Source organism: Siniperca chuatsi, linkage group LG18 (genome assembly GCF_020085105.1).
Source record: "Siniperca chuatsi isolate FFG_IHB_CAS linkage group LG18, ASM2008510v1, whole genome shotgun sequence".
NCBI lineage: Eukaryota > Metazoa > Chordata > Actinopteri > Centrarchiformes > Sinipercidae > Siniperca > Siniperca chuatsi.
The window spans coordinates 7,826,764-7,849,041 of record NC_058059.1 but is presented as its reverse complement, the minus strand read 5'-3'; the positions used below and the strand labels follow the sequence as shown (position 1 = coordinate 7,849,041).

The following is a 22,278-nucleotide window of genomic DNA, read 5'->3' as shown; positions in this document are numbered from 1 at the left end:
ATTATTCCTTTACTCTGTTAATAGGGTTTATCTAATCAAAGGTGTTTCTGCTTAAAAAACAGTAAGGCTTAAACCTGCATGTATTGATTTTTTTGGCCATTTGAGGATAACACAATAAGCTGTAAAGAGAACTTTGACATATTATCATAAAGTTTTTGTTGCGAATTTGTTAGCAAATAGTTGCCTATTTACACATCCAGCAGGCACCAAGGAACATTAGCATTCATTTGGATTTGTGTTTCTGGCCACCTGGCAAATGTAAGTCCAGCGTTCAATCTCCTTTTAGCTGTTTTTGGACTCTACCAACTCCTGAGGGAAATAGCTTTCTCTTTAGCTGCTAAATGCTCCACTATGTTCACCAGTTAGTTGCTAACTTTGTCTGTTGTTGTTGTTTGGTGCTGAGCAGGTAGTGTACAGAGGGTTTATCAGATTTTTTTCACTGAAACAAGTCAAAACAATGCTGATGAGAGTGGTGAGAATAAAGCTGTGGCCCATAAAACCAAAACAATGAGCTGAAAGATGCTAAAACGCTTTGTAGAGGTAATGCGAACTGCAGAGTCAGATGATAGTGGGTTCGTCAGTACGAGGGATGCTCTTCACACTACACATAGTCAGTTAATCCACTGTTGATATAAAAATATTGATTAGTACAGCTTTAAGATACTTAATTTAATAAGCTTGCTGGTTGCCCCATTTACTGCTTGCCCTGTTAGCTGATGTTGGTGTCTTAGCACAACTAATTTTATGTTACCATAGTGCCCTGCGCTGTTATTGTTGGTAGTTTAGCCCCACTAATGTTATGCTAACTTTGTGTCCTATTAGCTGATAGCTGGATCACTGATAGTGCCAGTACAGTACACAGTAAATTAGTGTCCAGTGCCCTGTTAGCTGATGTCCGCAAACTAGAGAGCTAAGAATGGGAATAAATCCTACTTTAACCCCTCTGCATGGCCAGTAAACTGGTCCAATAAACTGGTCTGAGGGAAATATGTGACTCTGGCCACAACACAATACCAAAGATTCCTCAAGGCCAATGGGACCTCTTTATTCTCACAGTGACAATATTATTTCTTTAATTGTTCATATTCTCTTTATTCTCTTATTCTACTCTCATTTTTGCACTGTAATATTCCCTGATTATCATGTGGCATCAGTGCAGTTAATTTCAATCATTCTAATCACAGGTAATGGATCATAACATTATATTTTTTCTTTCAAAATGAATATGCACGCAGTTATTTTAAATTACATTCTCCAGCATTCTTCATTGATGAATGTATAGGTTTTCTCATCACTCTGACATCCTGAAGGAAAAGCAGGATCAAGGGAGCAAGTTGAAAAGAAAGGAGAAGCTCTCTAAGTTGTCTTCACCTGCAGAGAGCAGATCAGAGCTGTGAAACAATGTGGGAGTGCGTGGGGGGAAATCCTCTTGGAGAGTGTAGCCAGCTACAGTAGCTAGCTATGATAAAATAATAATCTAGGGCAGCCCCTCCCTAGTATTCTACTTTCAAACAAACATAGACACACTCACATGCAAGAGAGAGAGAGACACACACACACACAGACACTCATATACACCTGTACCTGCACACACATTGCAGAGAATGGCTCTATTGTCAGCCCTTTTTTAACATGCTGTTGTTTCCAACCCAGTTCTAATGGTACTGTCACACACCTCCAGAGCCCATTACTACCCTTTTAAACTCCTGAATCCCATTAGCAGAATTTAAAAATTAAAATGTTTGCAACTCGCTCGGTTGAAATGCTACACAAAATGGCCATGGCTCACAAAACAGTTTGGTCTCCGCAGATTGCATTATGCATGCCAAGCTAAGGTAACTATAAATACAATCTTGGAAAATATGCAAGAAAGACAAAAAGTTTTGATTCAAGCGAAGCAAAGTGGTAGCGCTCTCTTAAAACATACATATATGATGAGGATCTCTTAATGCGAGGGTTTCGGGAAGAGTAACAGGTTAAATTAGGGAGGATGGGGGAGGTGGTGCAGACCTAGTAATTACTCCAGGACATTGAGAGGTGGTCTACAACAAGCCCTTATTTAGCAGAACAGCTCTTAAGATCTCTCTGCCACCTGAGTCTGATGAATGAGGCTGAGTCAAGTCTTTAGGCAAATTGAATGCATAAATAAACAACTTCTCATCTCCTCTTCCTTTTCTTATTCTCTTTCAGGTACAATTGCTGGTTCACCCTCCGGTTCTAGTAAGTAATAATGCAAAGCAAAGCAAAAGAGGTGGTATTCCACTCTCTCTTCCTGTATTGTCTCTCTCCCTTTTGTTGCATTGTTTTTGAAATTTAAGTTTCAACCCCATACCTCACCTTCTGTACGTCTCCTAAACTCTCCCTCTCTGCTGTGATGTTCAGCTGGCTCTCTAGTCAGTCATTTCTCTTTTCCTGCATCTCCTCTCTCAGTGTGGCAGCTTGGGCCCTGTGTGCTTCATTATTAATAGGCCTCTCTGTCGCCATGTCCTTTCATCACAGCACATCACACTAACCTGCACAGGAGGAATTCTTCCACAGTTCTGCTTTTCTTATTTAGACTAAAGAAAGCACTGTTGATGGATTGAGGAAAGGGGGAATGAGAGAGGGTTGGGTGAGAATGGGTGGTGGATGGAGCAGCAAAGTGAGCTGAGAAAGAGAGAGAGATAAATGGGAGAGAAGGATGTTGGCATATGTTAGTGTGTTGTAATGCAGTGTGATTCTGGGTGAGGAGCTCAGGGAGGCAGGAATAAAAGGGAATTTGATTAGGGATTCTCTCTGTGGAGAGGCTCTCAGCCTCCGAGCTGTTAGACAGAAACGATCGGCAAAGTGGCAACATCAACCCTGACAGCACTGGGCTTTTCTCCACATGGCCAGACAGTAAAAGGCTGATGCATGGATAGACTGAGCAATTGGACTGCACTGCAGAAGTCTGCTTTTAAAAGGTCTCCTCTTACAATTAGATACATTTGTGTGGATATCTGGAAAAATAATGGGTATGATTTACCAAAGAAAAGAATGCTTGCTAATTTGGCTGATAATGAGTTTAGTGGTTCATTTTCAGGTTCCCACAGATTGAGTTTCTGTTTGTTAATCAAGATTTTTACCTGTGTTGTGTGAATAGCCACAACTTCATCTGAGACATTTACTGCTCCTGAAAGTGAAACACAGGGTGAAGTGAAACACAGGGTGAAGCTGAAGGTAAGGTTGGACCCGAGGGCGAAGCAGAGCACGCCACAACCATCTCAGAAGCTGAGCGGTCTCCGGCTGTTACCCATGAGTCCATTGGAGCCCCTCAGGAAGGTGTGGAAAAGTACATTAGCCATAGCCAGAGGTATCAAATCAAATCAAATTTATTTATATAGCACATTTAAAAACAACTGGAGCTGACCAAAGTGCTGTACAAATTAACGTCTATGGCACAACACAACAATAGCGAGTAAAATGACATAAGTAGCAAAAAGGCATACAAGCACTTGCACTGAAAGTAATAAGGCACAATAATGATAATAAATAGCAATGATAGAATATAAGGCATATATGTGCACAACAGAATAATACTTGTAAGATCAATTTATAAAAACTAAAGTATTATAAAATATCTAAACAACTATGAGCATCCAAAGGCCATTGAAAACATGTAGGTCTTGAGATTTGTCTTAAAAGTGTCAATGGAGGGGAACATTTGATCGCAAGCGCAAGGCTATTCCAAAGCTTTGGAGCTGCCACCGCAAAGGCTCAATCTCCCTTACCCACTAGCCTTAATAGTGGAACAGTTGTTGTTGTGAAGATCTAAGAGGCCTAGAAATGTACAGGGGTGCCAGCCCATGTGTGGCTGTAAAAACAAATGCAGTGCAGGGATGCTAATACTGGTGTAATGCTGTCTCTTTTTCTGGTACCAGTTAGAAATCTCACTGCAGTGTTCTGCATCAGCTGCAGGCAAGACACAGAGGACTGGCCAACACCCAGGTACAGTGAGTAGCAGTAGTCAAGCCTTGAGGAGATTAGTGCCGTGGTAACAGTCTTCATATTGTTGAGAGAGAGGATGGACCTAATTTTGGCAATGTTCCTTAGCTAAAATTAGCAACCTTTCACCACAGAGTTGATCTGTTTGTCTTCAGACAGTGCAGAGTCAAAGATGACACCAAGATTCCTGGGATGGACATGAAGGTTTGATGTCAATGGCCCTAAGGGGCTAGCTATACTCCCTGTGGTGTTGAGGGGACCAAAAACAATCAGTTCTGGTATAATTTAACTGAAGGCAGTTTTTTGCCATCCAGCTTTTCACATTCTGGAGGCAATTAAGGATGGATGTGATGGAGTTGGAATCCCCCGGATTCAATGGAAGGTATATTTGCGTGTCATCCATGTAACAGTGAAAGGAGACATTGTACTTGCGGAAGATGGAGCCTAAAGGAAGCATGTACAGAGCAAATAAAATAGGCCCTAAAATGGAACCTTGAGGTACACGACAAGTGTTAGGGGCAGTAGAGGAGGAGAGCCTGCCAATCTTAACTGAGAAAGTCCTATCGGTTAAGTAGGAGGCAGTGCCCTGGATGCCAACCTGGTCCTTAAGATGGTTTAATAAACTACAATGATTAACCGTGTCAAAAGCACTGAGGTCTAAAAGAATTAAAATGGCACATTTACCACAGTCTAAAGACAACAGTAGGTCATTTGAGACACTGAGAAGGGCAGATTCTGTGCTGTGACAAGCACTGAAGTCTGATTGGAATTTCTCCATGATGTTATTGTTAATGAGAAAGAAGCTGTGTGTAGACGATTTTCTCCAGTACTTTGCACAAGAATGGGAGCTTGGAGATGGGACAGAAATTGTTTAGTTCTGATTTGTCAAGGTTAGACTTTTTAATAAGAGGTTGGACTATTGCTTGTTTAAAACAGAACAGGATGATTCCATTTGCAAGACTACTATTTATAATGAGGGATATTGTGGGACCTACAGTATCCAATACTTCCTTTAAAAAGTATGTAGGAACAATGTCCAGGGGGCAGGTGGTGGAGTTTGTGAGAGAGACTGTGTCATAAATGTGGGTGAGAGACACAGGCTGAAAGTCATTAAGGATGGCAGAGCAGGCAGACACCAGAGAGGGACCATAGGCAGGCGGTGAAATATTAGATCGTATGCAATCGATTTTTGTAGAGAAAAAGCTTAAAAAGTCCTCACAAATGGCTGTGGTCGGCGCAGGACTGGTAGCAGCAACTGGGTTGAGAACTGAATTTATTGTGTGGAACAGAGATTTGGGACTGTGGGAGTTTCTGGAGATGATGGTGGCAAAATATTTCACTCTTGAAGCTTTGACAGATTGCTGATAATTTACCTGGCAGCCTTTCAGTATCTCAAATTAAACCTGTAGCCGATCTTTTTTCCATTTACATTCTGCCATTTGCCATAGTTACTCTTAGGCTCAATATGGCTCTATTCACCAGACTCCAACCAAGTCCCAGTGAAGAACAGGAAATCTAGGATGGTGGAGAACGCCATATTACACATAGTGACTGGTGATGAGACAGCGGTGCATTTTATGTGAACAATATTTTAAAAGTGCAATGTGGACGGGGAGTCCTATCTGTCACAACTGCCTGAATAGGCAGATGAACCGGTAAAGGTGTAAATAATCTAACTAGACTGGCAAATATTTTCAATTATTATGAAAAAAATAGGACTCAATAACTATTTATTAAGGAAGATTTTTTTTTGCAGTTCAAAAAATTACATGATCATAAAGTGGTTAAATTAGCTGCTTATAGGTGAATGCATACGTAAGAAGTACTTTTAGTTTTGATACTTGAATACGTGTTGTGACATTACTCGTTTACTTTTACTAAAGTAAATTTTGAATGCAGGGCTTTTACTGGGGTATTTGTACAGCGCAGTACTATTACTTTTACTTGAATAAAGGATCTGAATACTTCTTCCACCACTGGCCATAGCTGATCAAATGATACAGTAGGAGTGTAGTGGAGACTTCCTTTACACTTGTGACAAAATAAATGTGTGTCTCTGTGGATGTGCTTATAGACGCTGACAAGCAGTGTGTTTGTGTCTGTGTATATATCATAATTCATCCTGCAACTTACTGGAGGTCTTTACATTGGCTGTTTCCCTGGCCATATATATATATATATAATGTCAGATGTGGGTTGTCCCTTCTTGAGCGTGAGGGCATCAAACTATATGGACATTCAGAATTTATTTGTTCTGACTGACTGATTTTAAACAACCCAGGTCGGATGTGAATAGATTCTGTCAGCCGCTTGAATGTACAGTAAAGTGGACCTCAAACCTCGGGTTGCCCTCATGCTAAATTTAAACCTGCCATGTTGGTAGGCAGTGGACCTCTCATGTTCCACCAGAAAAGCACTTAGGACGTGGGAGGAGCTGGGATTTTGGCACCGCTGTGATGTCGTCAGACTTATTTTTTGTCTGAAGGAAATCCATTAAGAGCGTTTGTTTAACAGCACAGCACTTTTGTTGTTTGGCTGACATCACTAGGGAACTCAAAGAATTCACTGATTAGCTGTGATTTAGGAGGGCCTGACAGAAGCTTAAATGTTGTATAAACAGAGTTCGAGTCCTTTGTAAACTTTTTAAAGCCCGCTGTGAAGGACATGTAGACATGTAAACGTTTTGTTAATGTTTACAGTCATAATGTGATAATTTAAATTATATTTTACATCCATAATAGGGCTGCAACTAATGTTTATTTTTATTATCAATTAAACTACAAATGATTTTTTTCAGTTAATCAATTAATCGTTTAGTGTATAAAAATGTCAGAAAATGGTGAAAAATGCCCATGATCGTTTTTTGTTTTGTCGGACCAACAGTCCAAAACCCAAAGATATTCAATTACCTAACATAGAAAACTAAGAAAACCGGAAAAAACAACATTGTGGCATTTTTGCGTAATAAATAACTTTGATTATTTGATTATCAAAACTGTTGGCAATTAATTTTCTGTCAATTAACTGATGGATTAATCGAATAATCGCAGCTTTAATCCATAATGTCAAAGTGTTATTCAGACATAAACTGTATATACTTGTTTGGACAAAACTATTGTCTACATTTAATTGATAAAATTACTTACTTCTAAATTATGAATGCACAGTACAGACATAACAGCTGCTCAGTTGCACTTCTGGGACACCAGAAAGGAAGATCATTGTAGTACCCTTTTTAATCTCAGGTTTAGAGAAGTGTATTTGGCTTGAACCTGACCCTGATGTGAGAAACCCTTGTTATCTGTGTTTTTGTGTGCGTGCGTGTGTGTGTGCACACACGTGTGTATGTAGATTTATGGCAGGCATATGGTGCAGATCAGTAAAACCCATAAATCATCTTCATCCCCTCCTTTTCCTCCCGGGGATCTGAGGTCTTAGGTTCCATTCTCACAGAGCGGCCGCCACTACTGTTTGTACATGCACACACTGACACACACACACGTACGACACACACAGGTTTTATCGTATCATGTGGCTGAAGGGCCTGTGACATTAATAACTAGATCACATTACAACATTAGATATCCTGAATAATATAATCTGTTATTAACAGATATTACAGCTCTCAACTGCATTCAAAGATGCATTCAAAGCGTGTATATTATTTTAAAATATTAGTAACAGCAATGCTTGTACAGAAAATGTTGAATTTATCTGTGAACTGTGTAGAAAAGTGCTAAAGCAGCCTAAGATTTTTCATCCACATAAATGTTGGTTATATAAATCACATTTTCAGTATTATTACTTTTTCCAGGAATTTGAAAATGAAAATCCCAGTTTAGGTATGTATTGTCGGAGTTCACATTAAGATCCACGATAAGCTTTTGACTGTAGTCTGTGCTGCTGAAGCAAATGTATCCTTATAAACATTACAGCAGACTTACAGGTTGGACAGCATGTCATAGTAGTTGCACCCTTTGTCATGTCCCTGCCCCAGTTAAGTCACTGACCATGCTCAGATGAGGATTAGCGATCTATTGGCAAGAGAGTCTGATCCACAGAGCCCGCAGCTCATTGGTTAGCTGGACAGATGGGCATTTGGTGAAGGGGAGGTCAGAGAAACCAAATCCTAAAACCCATACATCTAACAACCACCTCACATGACCCTAATTCATCTTTTCATTCAAAATCAGATCCCAGGGCTGTAGAAGAGCCTGAATACAGATACAGTACTAGCAGACACACACAGTCACATACTCAAACACAAATGCAGACATGTGTGTACGCAAACTTATACACTAGGCTTGTACTACACTAGATCAGTCGCCCAACCACAATCCTATCTGTGCACCATCCTCATTTCACCCCCGTCTATTGAAATCCTTGTATTTTTATAAAGATTGAACTTGGCCTTAGACTGAGAGAGATTGGATCATGTCTGGAAAATCATGTGACATATTAATAACATCCATGCTGTCACTCCGTCTGCCACCATTAGGTGTTCTGGTGAAAGTTAACTGGTCCTGAATCATGATGGCTTCATTACTGTGCAGCTAAATCAATGTCTAGCACTCTGGTAATAAATGATGAGAATGCAAGACTGACAGGTGGCATTAAACATTATTGTTATCATTTCTCCAGCTATATTAATGTAGGTGACAAATGATCTCATTATATGCAAATGCATTTGTGTGGAAGGCATCTAAAAATGTGTCCGAGCAGGGAATGCACATGAACCGACATTGTATGCGTGCGTATGTGTATGTGTGAGAGTGTGTCATGGGACAGTTAGTGAGTCCATCTGTACAGACAGACAGGCACATGTCACAGGATTATGTAATGAATCAGCTTATATTGTTGATGCATTGCATGATAGAGTGATGGCGCTGTTGTATGGCTGAAAGTGACACTAAGACCTTGCCCTCTCCTTTTTTTGTTACCTTTTACTTTTACATACAGAGTCCGTTGCCTCCAGCAGCACAGTTTTTGGGGTTGGAAACTCACATTTCAGCTCTCTAAACCCTCTAAGTGATCCAAGTGAAGGTAGGCACTTGCAAACTAGGTAGTATGATATTTGTTGTAATTTAGTCATGTTTGTAGTTTCATTATACTAGAATAGAGATATTTTATTTTTATTGATCATGTAGACCTTCAAAAATGCTGGACCCCAAATCCCCTGCTAGCCTGAGATTAAAGCCTGTCAGATCCCTCTTTCCTGTGCCTGGTCAACGCTTTCTCCATCTCTGCCTTCCAACTGTCTAGTATAATAAAAATATATCCTTTACTATGGAGGTGGACAACCCACTGTCCTTCAGGGAACAGAATGATTTGAACAAAATTTTTACATAGTCGCTTGGATGTGGAATGAGTTTTATGACACGCTTTTTGTCAAAAAACACTGCCTCATAAACACAGCTGATGTGTTATGAGGCAGCTTTGATGTACTTTGTCTTGTTCAGATCATCATATGTTTTAAGTAACAATTGTAGATCAGTGACCAAAAGAAATCAGATTGTCAGAAAAACAAAACAGACAGATAGTCAGATACCTGTAGTTACTGACTACCACTATCTGTAGTATCAATTACTATCAGACCAGTAAATGTAATTCCAGAAAATGTCTTTCTCTGTACAACATACATGTATTAATGGAGCAACACACTGTGTGCAGTGCATGAAAAACCTCACAAAGAACAGCACTGCAGCCAAAAGGTTGAATGTCTAGAATCACAATTTTGTTATTTTCTCTCATTAACTAACTGTTGAATAAAAATGTGGCCACCAAACCATTTTAGATTCATATTAGTAGAAAATAGTGCGATGATTAGCCAGTTTAAACAGGGAAACTTACAACAGCAGTTTTATGTATTCAAATTATGTTGTAGTTAGCATATTGTACCACTGTATAATTCTATATTTATAGATCGGTAATTGATTCATTGCTGTTATGAAGGTGAGAGATGAACATTTCCATTATTTTTCAGTGTTCATTTCATCTCTCAAATTTAGAAATGACAAAATTGAGTGCATGCAAACACATATGCACACATTCATACACAATATTGTAGGTGTAAAACAGAGTAATACACTTTGACAAACAGTGTGTGATTTCATTTTACAACCATATTAACAATAGTCACACCTTTAACAGTCACTGTGTTTTGCAGAAACCCCCCCCCCCCACAATTCTCCAGCACTGAAAGGGTTGTGGAACAGATTTTGAGTTTAGCCTATCTCAGCAGTGTGAAATCACACTTTCATTGTGTGTTCTCACTTCTGTGTGTATGAACGTGCATGCTTGTGTGTGTGTATATGTGCACATTTGAAGAAAAAAAGGAAAGCTAGGAAAGGAAAGCTTTCTTTGGATAAACAATCTGAGGCAGCATCTCTTATGCTAATGTATTAGCCTGCTCATTCCTCATTGCATTTACATTCTCTGTCCTCAAGCAACTGATGCAACAGACACCAGAGCTCCACCAGCAGAAACCAGAGCTACAGAGAGCTCAACCTCTCTAACAGACAATGTGTTACCCACCAGCCCTTTGTCTGAGCCTACACTTGTACCCATGGGAGAATCTGACACACTTCCTGTTACAGCGGAGGTTCTCCCTCCTTCAGCATCCTCTCTGTCAGAGGAGCACCCAGATTCCCTGACACCAGAGGAGTTCACACTTTCAGAAACAATCCCCGAACATTCACATCTGTCTCAGCCAGTCCCAAAGGAGTCCCCACATCATTCAGCTGTTGATCATCATCATCACCACAACCACCATTCAATGACAGTAGAGCCCATCCTCCATCCCCTGACTCACTCTCACCATCATACAAGCCTGCTCAAAACTGAGGAAAAACACTCAGAGCCAAGGCATAGTGAGAGAGGAGGTAAGGCACACCCATAGCTCCAGATGACAGTAGATTTAGAGTAGAGTAGAGGCTACCAGAAAATAGAATAATCTAATTTAGAATCAGGAGATCATTTTCATTTCCAGCTAGCGTGATGTTTTTTATGATGGAGAACCTTTCTGATATGGACAATTTTCAAGAGGTGAAAGTCACTAACATGCTTGTATACACAAGCTGTCATAATCTTATTTTGTTCAGCATCATATCTCATGTCAGAGATGCTTATTCAATTTAGGTAGTGGCAATGAAATCTAGTTAATGTGGGTGAGTGAGTGAGTGAGTGAGTGAGTGAGAGGCAGTTTTGAGGGTGGAGAGAGAAAAAAAGAGGGCATGTGAGCACTGGCAGTGGAAGGTTTGTGAAAGTCTGCATTCAGTTGACATTGTCTTTGCATCACTCAGACATTGAGCGGATTGTGGAGCATCAGCCACAGGATCAGAGTGACATAAAGATATGAAGAGGTAACAGGAGAGACAGAATCAAGACTAAGCCCAAAACATACCCCAACATTAACCTTAATTTACTGCAGTAGATTACAAAACACTATGTTGTGGGGGCATTAATACAAAAAGTGTCAAGATATAAAAAAGAAAACAATCACGTGGTCTTTGCGATCCCTTCTTTCAGTCAGTGTAGAGCAAGCGGGAACCCCAAATGCTCTGGCTGCCAGTGTCTGATGTCAGACAGTTCGGGCTGAGCTGATTGAGATTAATGTCAAGAACGGTTCGAATCACTGCTACCCCCAAGGAAGCATGGGTTACTGAGATTAAATGCATTTATGCTCACTGCTGTGCTACATCAGCCTTTGAAACAACCGTGATTCAGAATCCTGCTTTCCCAAAAGAGTTTTTATCCAGCCAGTGTGTGTGGATGCACGTGTGTGTGCAGCCGTGACAGATGTGTGAGAGAGTAGGTCTAGTGGGGCCAGAGTCGGACATGAGTAGAGGTAGGCAGGGGTTACTTTGATGAGATGTAATGATGGCATAATGCCAGTTGTGTGAAATGGTCCAGGGTGCTGTGAGAACAGCTGCTGGCGTCCTGTCTCACTGGAGCCCCAGGGAGGGGGAGGGATGAAGGGGAGAGAGTGGGCGGGAGATAGCCTGAAGGGGGACGCTCCGCAGGGGAGCAGGATGCTTGCAGGATGCTTGCAGGATGCCCCTCTCTGAAGAACAACTGGAGACGTATATCGCTTGTACAAAAACACCTCAAGGGGAAACACAGATGGAAGCATGCAGCACTGTATTCTCGAGTGGACTGGTGATCATTAGTCCCTCAATGACGTGCATAGCTTGGTCGCTTCATGTGATTGGTGATCTGTATTTTTAGTCTTAATCATCTCTGTAAGGAGGACTGTGGTGTTCTGATTTATTGAATTGTGCCTGTGTTGCAGTAAATGGAAAGGAAGGGAGAGGAGGCTTGATCCATAAACTGAACTAGTTTCACATCTCTCTTCTTTCATTTGTGCTCTCTGTAGCCCTAAAAACGTGAATCAAAGGATCCTGGGAATGACATAAAGCTGTCTGGGAAGGTGGAACATACAGAGAAAAAGGGAAGGAAAGGGAAAAGTTGAGCAAGAGACAATTACAAATGCAGTAGAAGCAGGATGTGTGTGCTTAGGTGTCTCTAATACCTAAGCTATATTGATTCAAGATGTTTTGTGTGAGTGTAGCACCAGAGAGAATATTAAATCTCAACATAAGGAAGTACACCCATGAGAAGATGTTACGGTAACACAAAAAAGTATATAGCATCATATGACTATTCATATTTTGGGTAAATACAGTAACAAAAATATGAGCAAAGAAACAAGCACATACCCGGAGTTAGAACAAGTGCCAGTCAGAATATTTCATGACATTCAGATAAAAGGAAGTACATGTCATTTATTTCACACCCAGAGTGAAAGTGCAGTGATGAAGGAGTTTCTTAAGCCTCTCTGACTCTCACAGCTTTTTCCCAAGCCCAGGGCTGAGGCTCCTGATGGGGCAATCCACTATCTGACAGAGAGAGAAAGGAAGAGAAAAGGAAAACAAGGTCTCAGAGGAAGTCGGGAAGGGAGAGAATGGCAGATGATATCTGTAATCTTTACCCACTGCAGTATCAGCCTAATTATAAAGTTCTTATGTTCACGTTGCTGAGGAAAGAGCATGTCAAATACCTCATACGATGCCTGTTCTTGTTGTGTTGATAACAACCATGGTGTTTCAGTCTCGCAGTCTGAGGGACACGTACATGAGACTCATGGTCACAAAACAACAACCTCATCTGAGCACAGGGAGGAAAGGGAAGAAGAGGAGGGGAAAAAAAGAATAACTGAAAAGACAGGTATTTTTTTAGTGTAGTTTATGTAGTAGCGGCAATGTTCTTGTAGATTTATATACTGTAGTTTACTTCTGGTGCAGTAAATATGCAGTAGATAAACTATTGAGTTAAACTTGACAGCTCACAGTGAAAACTAGGACCCTAAAAATTGAAAACAGCAGAAATGTATCTAAATTTATCTCTTCACTGACATGATAGTCTGTCAGTCAACATAAGCGACACAGCTAAATCATAATTTTGGCACCAACAGCAGTGTCATATTTTTATCTGAGACAATGACTGAAGCTAAAGGGTAAGAAATGAAAAACAGACAGTAGGATGAAATAAAAATTGATAGACAATTTATTTATTGTTCAGGCTGCGGTGCTGAGAAAAGAACATATATAATTTATACCATGAGATGTTTTTGGTTATGTCAATGACGATTGTGGTGTGTCAGTTCCCCACAAGTCTGAGGAACACGTACATGAGACTCATGGTCACAAAACAACAACCTCATCTAAACACCAGGAGGAAAGGGAGGAAGAGGAAAAAGAAAGCAAAGCTGAAAGGAAAGGTATCTTTTCTATTTGCAGTGGTGGCAATCTTCTCATAAAACCTCATATTTTTGCTTGTTATGTCAACGACGATTGTGGTGTTTCAGTCTCCCATAATTTTGAGGGACACGAACATGAGACTCATGGCCACAAAACAACAATTTCATCGGAACACGGGGAGAAAAGGGAGGAGGAGGAGAAAAAAGAAAGCAAAGCTGAAAGGAAAGGTATATCCTTTATAAGTACAGTAGTGGCTGAAGCTAACTACAGTTCATTTTAGTGGTGGAAATATGTAGAAGGGAAACTGGAAGCAGCAGAACTGTATTTAAATTTTTGTTATATTCATGATAATTGTGGTGTTTCAGTCTCCCTCAATTTTGGGGGGCACGTACATGAGACTCATGGCCACAAAACCTCATCTGAGCACGGGGAGAAAACAGAGGAGGAGGAGCATAAAGAAAGAAAAACTGAGGAGACAGGTATGTCTATGTGTAGTGGTGGAGAGTATATAAATCTACTACACTAGGCTATATGTAGATTTATATACTGTACTTTACTTGTTGTGCAGATGTGCAGTAGACCAACATTAAACTTGGGAACTCACAGCAAAACTTGATCCCCTAAAAAATGTATTTGAAATAGCAGAAATATATCACGATTTTTGCACATTATTTTAAATGATAGATGTAGTGTTTCATTACAAGTCTTTGTGATGTGTGTGTTCAAAACGTGGTGGTTTATGTTGGTAGTTTATAGTTTTATCCATTAGTGAGGTGGCTGTTACATTTCGTGACACCAGCTGTATTTTACTGGAATGACACAAATTCTTGAGAGCTGCTTCTTCTCTCTCATTTTACACTGCTTACCGATAAATCGGTCGGGCTCTAGAACACGTACATGAAGGTCATGGCCACAAAACAACAACCTCATCTGAGCACGGGGAGGAAAGGGAGGAGGAGCATAAAGGTATATCCTTATATGTACTGTAGTTGTAGCTGTAGCTAACTGTAGTTAACCTGTAGTGGTAGAAATATGCAGAAGATAAACTTTTACCGTGGGTTAAACTTGGAAACAGCTAAATGTTTGATTGCTATGTCAATGAAAATTGTTGTGTGTCAGTCTCCCACATGTCTGAGGGACAAGTACATGAGACTCATGGCCACAAAACAACAACCTCATCTGAGCACAGGGAGGAAAGGGAGGAGGAGAAGGAGCATAAAGAAAGAAAAACAGAGGAGACAGGTATATCTATGTGTAGTGGTGGAGAGTATATAAATCTACTACAATATATGTAGATTTATATACTGTGGTTTATTTGTTGTGCAGTTGATTGCAAGATTAAAGCCACAACAAAACATGGTCCCCTAAAAAGTGTAAACAGCAGAAATATGTCTAGATTTTTGCTTGTTATTTTAATGATAATTGTCATGTTTCAGTCTCCCACAAGTCTGAGGGACACATAGATTTATATTTTGAAGTTAACTTCATATGCAGTAAATGTGCATTTGCTAAACCTTTACCGTGAGTTAACTTGACCAGTGGAAACTGAAAACAAAAGAAATGTATCTAAATGTGTCTCTTCAGTGACATGATAGCCCACCGGTGAACTTAAGTTATACAGCTAAATCTAAATTTGCTATAGAATGACTGAAGTGGAACGGCAAGAAAAGGAAAAGACGAGAGAAGCAAAAATGGATATGGTTTTTTGGTTGTTTAAGAGGCAAAGAAGACAGCATATCTTAAACTCATGTTTTTTTTATTGTTATTTCAATCACAATTGTGGTAATTGTGGTGTTGTAGTTTCCCACATGTCTGAGGAACACGTACATGAGACTCATGGCCACAAAACAACAACCTCATCTGGGCACGGGCAAGAAAGGGAGGAGGAGCATAAAGGTATCTGCTTATATGAACTGTAGTGGAGGCTGTGGCTAACTGTAGTTAACATGTAGTAGTGGAAATATGAAGTAGATAAACTTTCACCACAAGTTAAATTTGGCAACTTTCAGCACAAAATGAGCCCCTAAAAACTGGAAACAGTAAAAAAAATGTATAAAAATTTTTGATTGTTGTGATAATGATGATTTTGATATGACAGTTCCCCACAACTCTGAAGGACACGAACATGAGACTCATGGTCACAAAACAACAACCTCATCTGAGCATGGGGAGAAAAGGGAGGAGGAGGAAAGAAAAGGTATATCCTATGAATGTAGTGGTGGCAATCTTCTCGTAAAATATACCTCATATTTCTACTTGTTATGTCAGTGACGATTGTGGTGTGTCAGTCTCCCATAATATTGAGGAACATGTACATGAGACTGATGGCCACAAAACAACAACCTCATCTCAGCATGGGGAGGAAAGGGAGGAGGAGAAAGCAAGAAACCCTGAAAAGAAAGGTATGCGTTTTTGATGTAGTGGAGGTAATGTTGTAGATTTACTGTATATTCAGTACTGTAGTTTATAAACTTTAATTATGAGTTAAACTTTGTAACTCACAGCATAAAATCAGCCTTTTTGAAAACTGGAAACTGAAAACAGCAGAAAATGTATCTATATTTGTCTCTTCAGTAAGTGTGTTTCCATCTTCAGTAAGTGTGTTTCCATCCACACAATGGTGGTTTCCATCCACCACTGCCAATTTGTGAATTTAAAAAAACATGGAGTGGAAACACCAGAAATTAAAAATTAAAAAAATTCGAAATATCACAAAAAGGTTTTTAAGTTTGGCTAATGTGGAAAAGCTGGTGTACTGATAAAAACAAAATGTGACAAAATGCAATGGACAAATAGTAAATAAATCCTTACATACTTGAAGCATGTGACTTAAATGTTGCTCGAGCTTTCATTCCACTGGTGAGATGAAAAATGGAGGCAGATAAAAACATCAAATCTGTGTGAAACGATGAGAGGAATGTAATGTTCCTCAAATTAACACATGAAATAAACATAAATGCCATATTTCCCTGACTACTAATATTCGCACAACAGTAGTGGATGGAAAAGCACATTCATTTCATGCATTTATCTTTTGCAGATTTTCTAGAAATTCAGTCAACTTAAGATATGGAGCTACATCATATTTTGGCACAAACAGTAGCATCACATTTTTGTGTCAGACAAACAATGAAGCCAAAGGCCAAGAAAAGGGAAAGATGGAATGGGTGCATAATGAATCAAGTGGAAAAAAAAAAAACAAATAGACATTTTAGTTATTGTTTACATTGATGAGAAAAGCACATACAATTTAAACCTCTATGGTAAGTTTGACACCAACAGTAGTGTAATAATGTTATTGTTAAGGTTTCTGAAAAAAAGTGCATTTTACCTCATATTTTTGCTTGTTATGTCAATGACAATTGTGGTGTGACAGTCTCCCACATGTCTGAGGAACACGTACATGAGACTCATGGCCACAAAACAACATCCTCATCTGGGCACAGGCAGGAAAGCGAGGAGGAGCATAAAGGTACATCCTTATAGTACTGTAGTAGAGGCTGTGGCTAACTGTAGTTAACATGTGGTAGTGGAAATACACAGTAGATAAACTATCACCACAAGTTAAACTTGGTAACTTAAATGGAAAAATGGGCCCCTGAAAATTACACAGTAGAAATATATATAAATGCTTGCTTGCTATGTCAATGAAAAATGTTGTGTGTCAGTCTCCCACAAGTCTGAGGAACACCTACATGAGACTCATAGCCACAAAACAACAACCTCATCTGGGCACGGGCAGGAAAAGCAGGAGGAGCATAAAGGTATCTCCTTATAGTACAGTAGTGGAGGCTGTGGCTCACTGTAGTCAATATAGTGGAAATATGCAGTAGATAAACTTTCACCACAATTTAAATTTGCCAACTCTCAGCACAAAATGGGCCCCTAAAAACTGGAAAATATAAAAAAAATGTATCAAAATTTTTGATTGTTGTGATAATGACGATTTTGATGTGACAGTTCCCCACAACTCTGAGGAACATTTACATGAGACTCATGGCCACAAAACAACAACCTCATCTGGGCACGGGCAGGAAAGCGAGGAGGAGCATAAAGGTACATCCTTATAGTACTGTAGTAGAGGCTGTGGCTAACTGTAGTTAACATGTGGTAGTGGAAATACACAGTAGATAAACTATCACCACAAGTTAAACTTGGTAACTTAAATGGAAAAATGGGCCCCTGAAAATTACACAGCAGAAATATATATAAATGTTTGCTTGCTATGTCAATGAAAAATGTTGTGTGTCAGTCTTCCACATGTCTGAGGAACATGTACATGAGACTCATAGCCACAAAGCAACAACCTCATCTGGGCACGGGCAGGAAAGGGAGGAGGAGCACAAAGGTACATCCTTATATGTACTGTAGTGGAGGCTGTGGCTAATTGTAATTAACATGTAGTGATGGAAATATGCAATAGATAAACTTTCATCACGTGTTAAATTTGTCAACTTTCAGCACAAAATGGGCACCTAAAAACTGGAAAAAAGTTTTTAAAAAATGCATCAAAATTTTTTATTGTTGTGATAATGATGATTTTGTGTGACAAGTACTTTTTATATTTAGTGGTAGCAAAGTTTCCCTGTAGTGATGGAAATATGCAGTAGATAGGCAAAACTTTCACCATACGTTAAACTTGGCATCTTACAGTGAAAAATGGGACCCTGAAAACGGGAAACAAATATCTACTGTAAATTTGTCTCTTCAGTGGCATAATTGTCAGTCAATTTAAGTTACTGTACTAAATCTTAGTTTGACACCAACAGTAGTGTAATAATGTTGTTGTTAAGGTTTCTGAAAAAAAGTGCATATAAAATTTACCTCATATTTTTGCTTGTTATGTCAATGACAATTGTGGTGTGACAGTCTCCCACAAGTCTGAGGAACACGTACATGAGACTCATGGCCACAAAACAACATCCTCATCTGGGCACAGGCAGGAAAGCGAGATTTCATCACAAGTTAAATTTGCCAACTTTCAGCACAAAATGGGCCCCTAAAAACTGGAAAAAGTAAAAAAACAAATGTATCAAAATATTTGATTGTTGTGATAATGACGATTTTGATGCGACAGTTCCCCACAACTCTGAGGAACATTTACATGAGACTCATGGCCACAAAACAACAACCTCATCTGTGCACGGGCAGGAAAGCGAGGAGGAGCATAAAGGTACATCCTTATAGTACTGTAGTAGAGGCTGTGGCTAACTGTAGTTAACATGTAGTAGAGGAAATGCACAGTAGACAAACTATACAAGTTAAACTTGGTAACTTAAATGGAAAAATGGGCCCCTGAAAATTACACAGTGGAAATATATATAAATGTTTGCTTGCTATGTCAATGAAAAATGTTGTGTGACAGTTCCCCACAACTCTGAGGGACACGTACATGAGACTCATGGCCACAAAACAACAACCTCATCTGGGCACGGGCTGGAAAGGGAGGAGGAGCACAAAGGTATCTGCTTATATGTACTGTAGTGGAGGCTGTGGCTAACTGTAGTTAACATGTAGTGATGGAAATATGCAGTAGATAAACTTTCATCACAAGTTAAATTTGTCAACTTTCAGCACAAAATGGGCCCCTAAAAACTGGAAAAAGTTAAAAAATGTATCAACATTTTTTGATTGTTGTGATAATGACGATTTTGATGTGACAGTTCCCCACAACTCTGAGGGACATTTACATGAGACTCATGGCCACAAAACAACAACCTCATCTGGGCACGGGCAGGAAAGGGAGGAGGAGCATAAAGGTACATCCTTATAGTACTGTGGGCTGTGGCTAACTGTAGTTAACATGTAGTAGTGGAAATGCAGAGTAGATAAACTTTCACCACAAGTTAAACTTGGTAACATTATAACCTTAAATAAGCTACATTTAACTTGACAGTTCATGCACTATTACCTTATACCGTATTATCATCATCAACCGGTAAACCCACTTGGTACTTCACACTTATTTTATTTTATATTTATACCCACCTGGTACTTAATTTATTTTCTGACCTGTATTATAGTGTATTATATTTTTTGCTAGTACTTCTATTCCTGTGTGCACTGACGTAAAGGCGAGCGGCTGTAACAAAAGAGTTTCCCCTCGGGGATCAATAAAGTATTTCTGATTCTGATTCTGAACTTAAATGGAAAAATGGGCCCCTGAAAATTACACAGTAGAAATATATATAAATATTTGCTTGCTATGTCAATGAAACATGTTGTGTGTCAGTCTCCCACAAGTCTGGGGAACACGTACATGAGACTCATGGCCACAAAACAACAACCTCATCTGGGCACGGGCAGGAAAGGGAGGAAGAGCACAAAGGTATCTCCTTATAGTACAGTAGTGGAGGCTGTGGCTAACTGTAGTTAACATGTAGTGATGGAAATATGCAGTAAAAGTTTTTGATTGTTGTGATAATGACTTTGATAATGATTTTGATGTGACAGTTCCCCACAATTCTGAGGGACATTTACATGTGACTCATGGCCACAAAACAACAACCTCATCTGGGCACGGGCAAAAAAAGGAGGAGGAGCATAAAGGTACATCCTTATAGTACTGTAGTAGAGGCTGTGGCTAACATGTGGTAGTGGAAATACACAGTAGATAAACTATCACCACAAGTTAAACTTGGTAACTTAAATGGAAAAATGGGCCCCTGAAAATTACACAGCAGAAATATATATAAATGTTTGCTTGCTATGTCAATGAAAAATGTTGTGTGTCAGTCTCCCACAAGTCTGAGGAACATGTACATGAGACTCATAGCCACAAAGCAACAACCTCATCTGGGCATGGGCAGGAAAGGGAGGAGGAGCACAAAGAAAGAAAAGCTGAAAGTAAAGGTATCTTGGCAATGTTTTTGTGTGTTGAAGTTTACTATGCTGTGCTAATCTTTTACCGCAAGTTGAACTTGTCAGTTTAAAGCGAAAAAATGGGCTCCTAAAAACTGAAAAAAGCAGAAATGTATTTAAATTAGTCTCTTCAGTGATATACCAATAGCCATTCGGTTAATTGAAGCTATAAAGCTAAATCTTAAATTGGTAATAACGTTACCATCATAGTGTTATTGTTTAGGTTGCTGAGGAAACAGCATACAATTTACCTCATAACATATTTTTGCTTGTTATGTTCATAATAATTGTGGTGTTGCAGTTTCCCACAGTTTTGAGGGACATGTACATGAGACTCATGGCCACAAAACCTCATCTGAGCATGGGGAGGAAAAGGAGGAGCATAAAGAAAAAAAAGCTGAAAGGAAAGGTATATCCTTTATATATACAGTAGTTGTTGCAATGTTCTTGTAGTTATATATACTGTAGTTTACCTATAATGTTGACAAACCACAATTTAAACTTTGCAACTTACAGCAATGGCTGCCTGACAACTGGAAACAGCAGAAATGTATCTAAATTTTTGCTTTTTATGTTGATGACAATTGTGGTGTGTCAGTCTCCCACAAGTCTGAGGGACATGTACATGAGAGTCATGGCCATAAAACCACAACCTCATCGGAGCACGGGGAAGAGGAGCATAAAGAAATTAAAGGTATTTGTTTTGTAGTGGCTGCAATTTTTTTTTATCTTAACTAAACCAACTAAAAAACCACAATCGATTGCTGAGAAAAAGAGCATATAAAATGTTCCTCATATGATGATTTTGCTTGTTATGTCAGTGGTATGTCAAAGTCATGTATGTCAAAGGTCAAAGAGTTATCCTTATATGTACTGTAGTAGAGGCTGTGGCTAATTGTAGTTAACATGTAGTAGTGGAAATATGCAGTAGATAAACTTTCACCACAAGTTAAATTTGGCAACTTTCAGCACAAAATGGGCCCCTGAAAACTGGAAACAGCAGAAATGTATAAACATTTTTGCTTGCTTGCTGGCTTTGCTTATGACAATGATGATTGTGGTGTGTCAGTCCCCCACAAGTCTGAGGGACACATACATGAGACTCACGACCACAAAAGAACAACCTCATCTGAGCATGGGCAGAAAGGGACGGAGGAGGAAAGAAAAGGTATATCCCGTAAATGTAGTGGTGGCAATCTTCTCTTAAAATGTACCTCATATTTTTGCTTGTTAATATCAGTGATGATTGTGGTGTTTCAGTCTCCCTCAATTTTGAGGAACACGTACATGAGACTCATGGCCACAAAACCTCATCAGAGCACGGGGAGAAAAGGGAGGAGGACAAGCATAAAGAAAGCAAAGCTGAAAAGACAGGTATCTCTTTTATATGTAGTGGTGGCAATCTTCTTGTAGATTTACAGTAGCTATATACAGAAGATTACTTATGGTGCAGTAAATATGCAGTAGACAAATTCACTTGGCAGCTCACAGTGAAAAATGGAAAGTGGAAACAACAAATGTATGTAAATGTATCTCTAACTACTTGAAAGCCTGTCAGTCAACATACGCTGTAAGGCTAAATCTTAATTTGGTACCAACTGTAACGCCATATTTTTATATGAGACAATAACTGACACTGTAGGGCAAGAAATAAAAAACAGACAGGAGAATGAAGTGGAAAAAATGGGTAGACTAG

General features: G+C 39.4%; 1 protein-coding gene and 1 long non-coding RNA gene across 16 annotated transcripts in view; one reads left to right on the top strand and one right to left on the bottom strand.

Moving 5' to 3' along the window:
* The window catches only part of LOC122865641, a 117,624-nt gene that overhangs the window by 72,856 nt on the left and 22,490 nt on the right, over nucleotides 1-22,278 (bottom strand). The window contains exons 2-3 of one of the 2 annotated variants that reach the window (XR_006375510.1): nucleotides 13,022-13,128; nucleotides 10,857-12,860 (exon numbers count right to left, since the gene is read on the bottom strand). The exons of the other annotated variant lie outside the window; for it this stretch is intronic. This is a non-coding gene — a long non-coding RNA (uncharacterized LOC122865641). Of the gene's footprint in view, nucleotides 1-10,856; nucleotides 12,861-13,021; nucleotides 13,129-22,278 lie in introns of those variants that run through there. 2 annotated transcript variants of the gene reach the window in all.
* Nucleotides 1-22,278, top strand: part of ntng2b (netrin g2b) — a 69,978-nt gene that overhangs the window by 38,191 nt on the left and 9,509 nt on the right. The window contains exons 5-30 of one of the 14 annotated variants that reach the window (XM_044174343.1): nucleotides 2,191-2,220; nucleotides 8,923-9,006; nucleotides 10,410-10,844; nucleotides 13,072-13,188; nucleotides 13,625-13,741; nucleotides 13,829-13,948; nucleotides 14,087-14,200; nucleotides 14,610-14,687; nucleotides 14,841-14,963; nucleotides 15,522-15,617; nucleotides 15,820-15,918; nucleotides 16,010-16,123; nucleotides 17,098-17,193; nucleotides 17,390-17,485; nucleotides 17,682-17,777; nucleotides 17,974-18,069; nucleotides 18,799-18,894; nucleotides 19,087-19,182; nucleotides 19,385-19,480; nucleotides 19,954-20,049; nucleotides 20,175-20,270; nucleotides 20,457-20,573; nucleotides 20,884-20,991; nucleotides 21,181-21,276; nucleotides 21,652-21,750; nucleotides 21,843-21,956. In XM_044174343.1, coding sequence (XP_044030278.1) covers nucleotides 2,191-2,220; nucleotides 8,923-9,006; nucleotides 10,410-10,844; nucleotides 13,072-13,188; nucleotides 13,625-13,741; nucleotides 13,829-13,948; nucleotides 14,087-14,200; nucleotides 14,610-14,687; nucleotides 14,841-14,963; nucleotides 15,522-15,617; nucleotides 15,820-15,918; nucleotides 16,010-16,123; nucleotides 17,098-17,193; nucleotides 17,390-17,485; nucleotides 17,682-17,777; nucleotides 17,974-18,069; nucleotides 18,799-18,894; nucleotides 19,087-19,182; nucleotides 19,385-19,480; nucleotides 19,954-20,049; nucleotides 20,175-20,270; nucleotides 20,457-20,573; nucleotides 20,884-20,991; nucleotides 21,181-21,276; nucleotides 21,652-21,750; nucleotides 21,843-21,956 — 2,925 coding nt within the window. Of the gene's footprint in view, nucleotides 1-2,190; nucleotides 2,221-8,922; nucleotides 9,007-10,409; nucleotides 10,845-13,071; nucleotides 13,189-13,624; nucleotides 13,949-14,086; nucleotides 14,201-14,609; nucleotides 14,688-14,840; nucleotides 14,964-15,521; nucleotides 15,618-15,819; nucleotides 15,919-16,009; nucleotides 16,124-17,097; nucleotides 17,194-17,389; nucleotides 17,486-17,681; nucleotides 17,778-17,973; nucleotides 18,070-18,590; nucleotides 18,674-18,798; nucleotides 18,895-19,086; nucleotides 19,183-19,384; nucleotides 19,481-19,953; nucleotides 20,050-20,174; nucleotides 20,271-20,456; nucleotides 20,574-20,883; nucleotides 20,992-21,180; nucleotides 21,277-21,551; nucleotides 21,771-21,842; nucleotides 21,957-22,278 lie in introns of those variants that run through there. The other 13 variants (XM_044174342.1, XM_044174347.1, XM_044174344.1 and 10 more) reach the window with 13 other exon arrangements.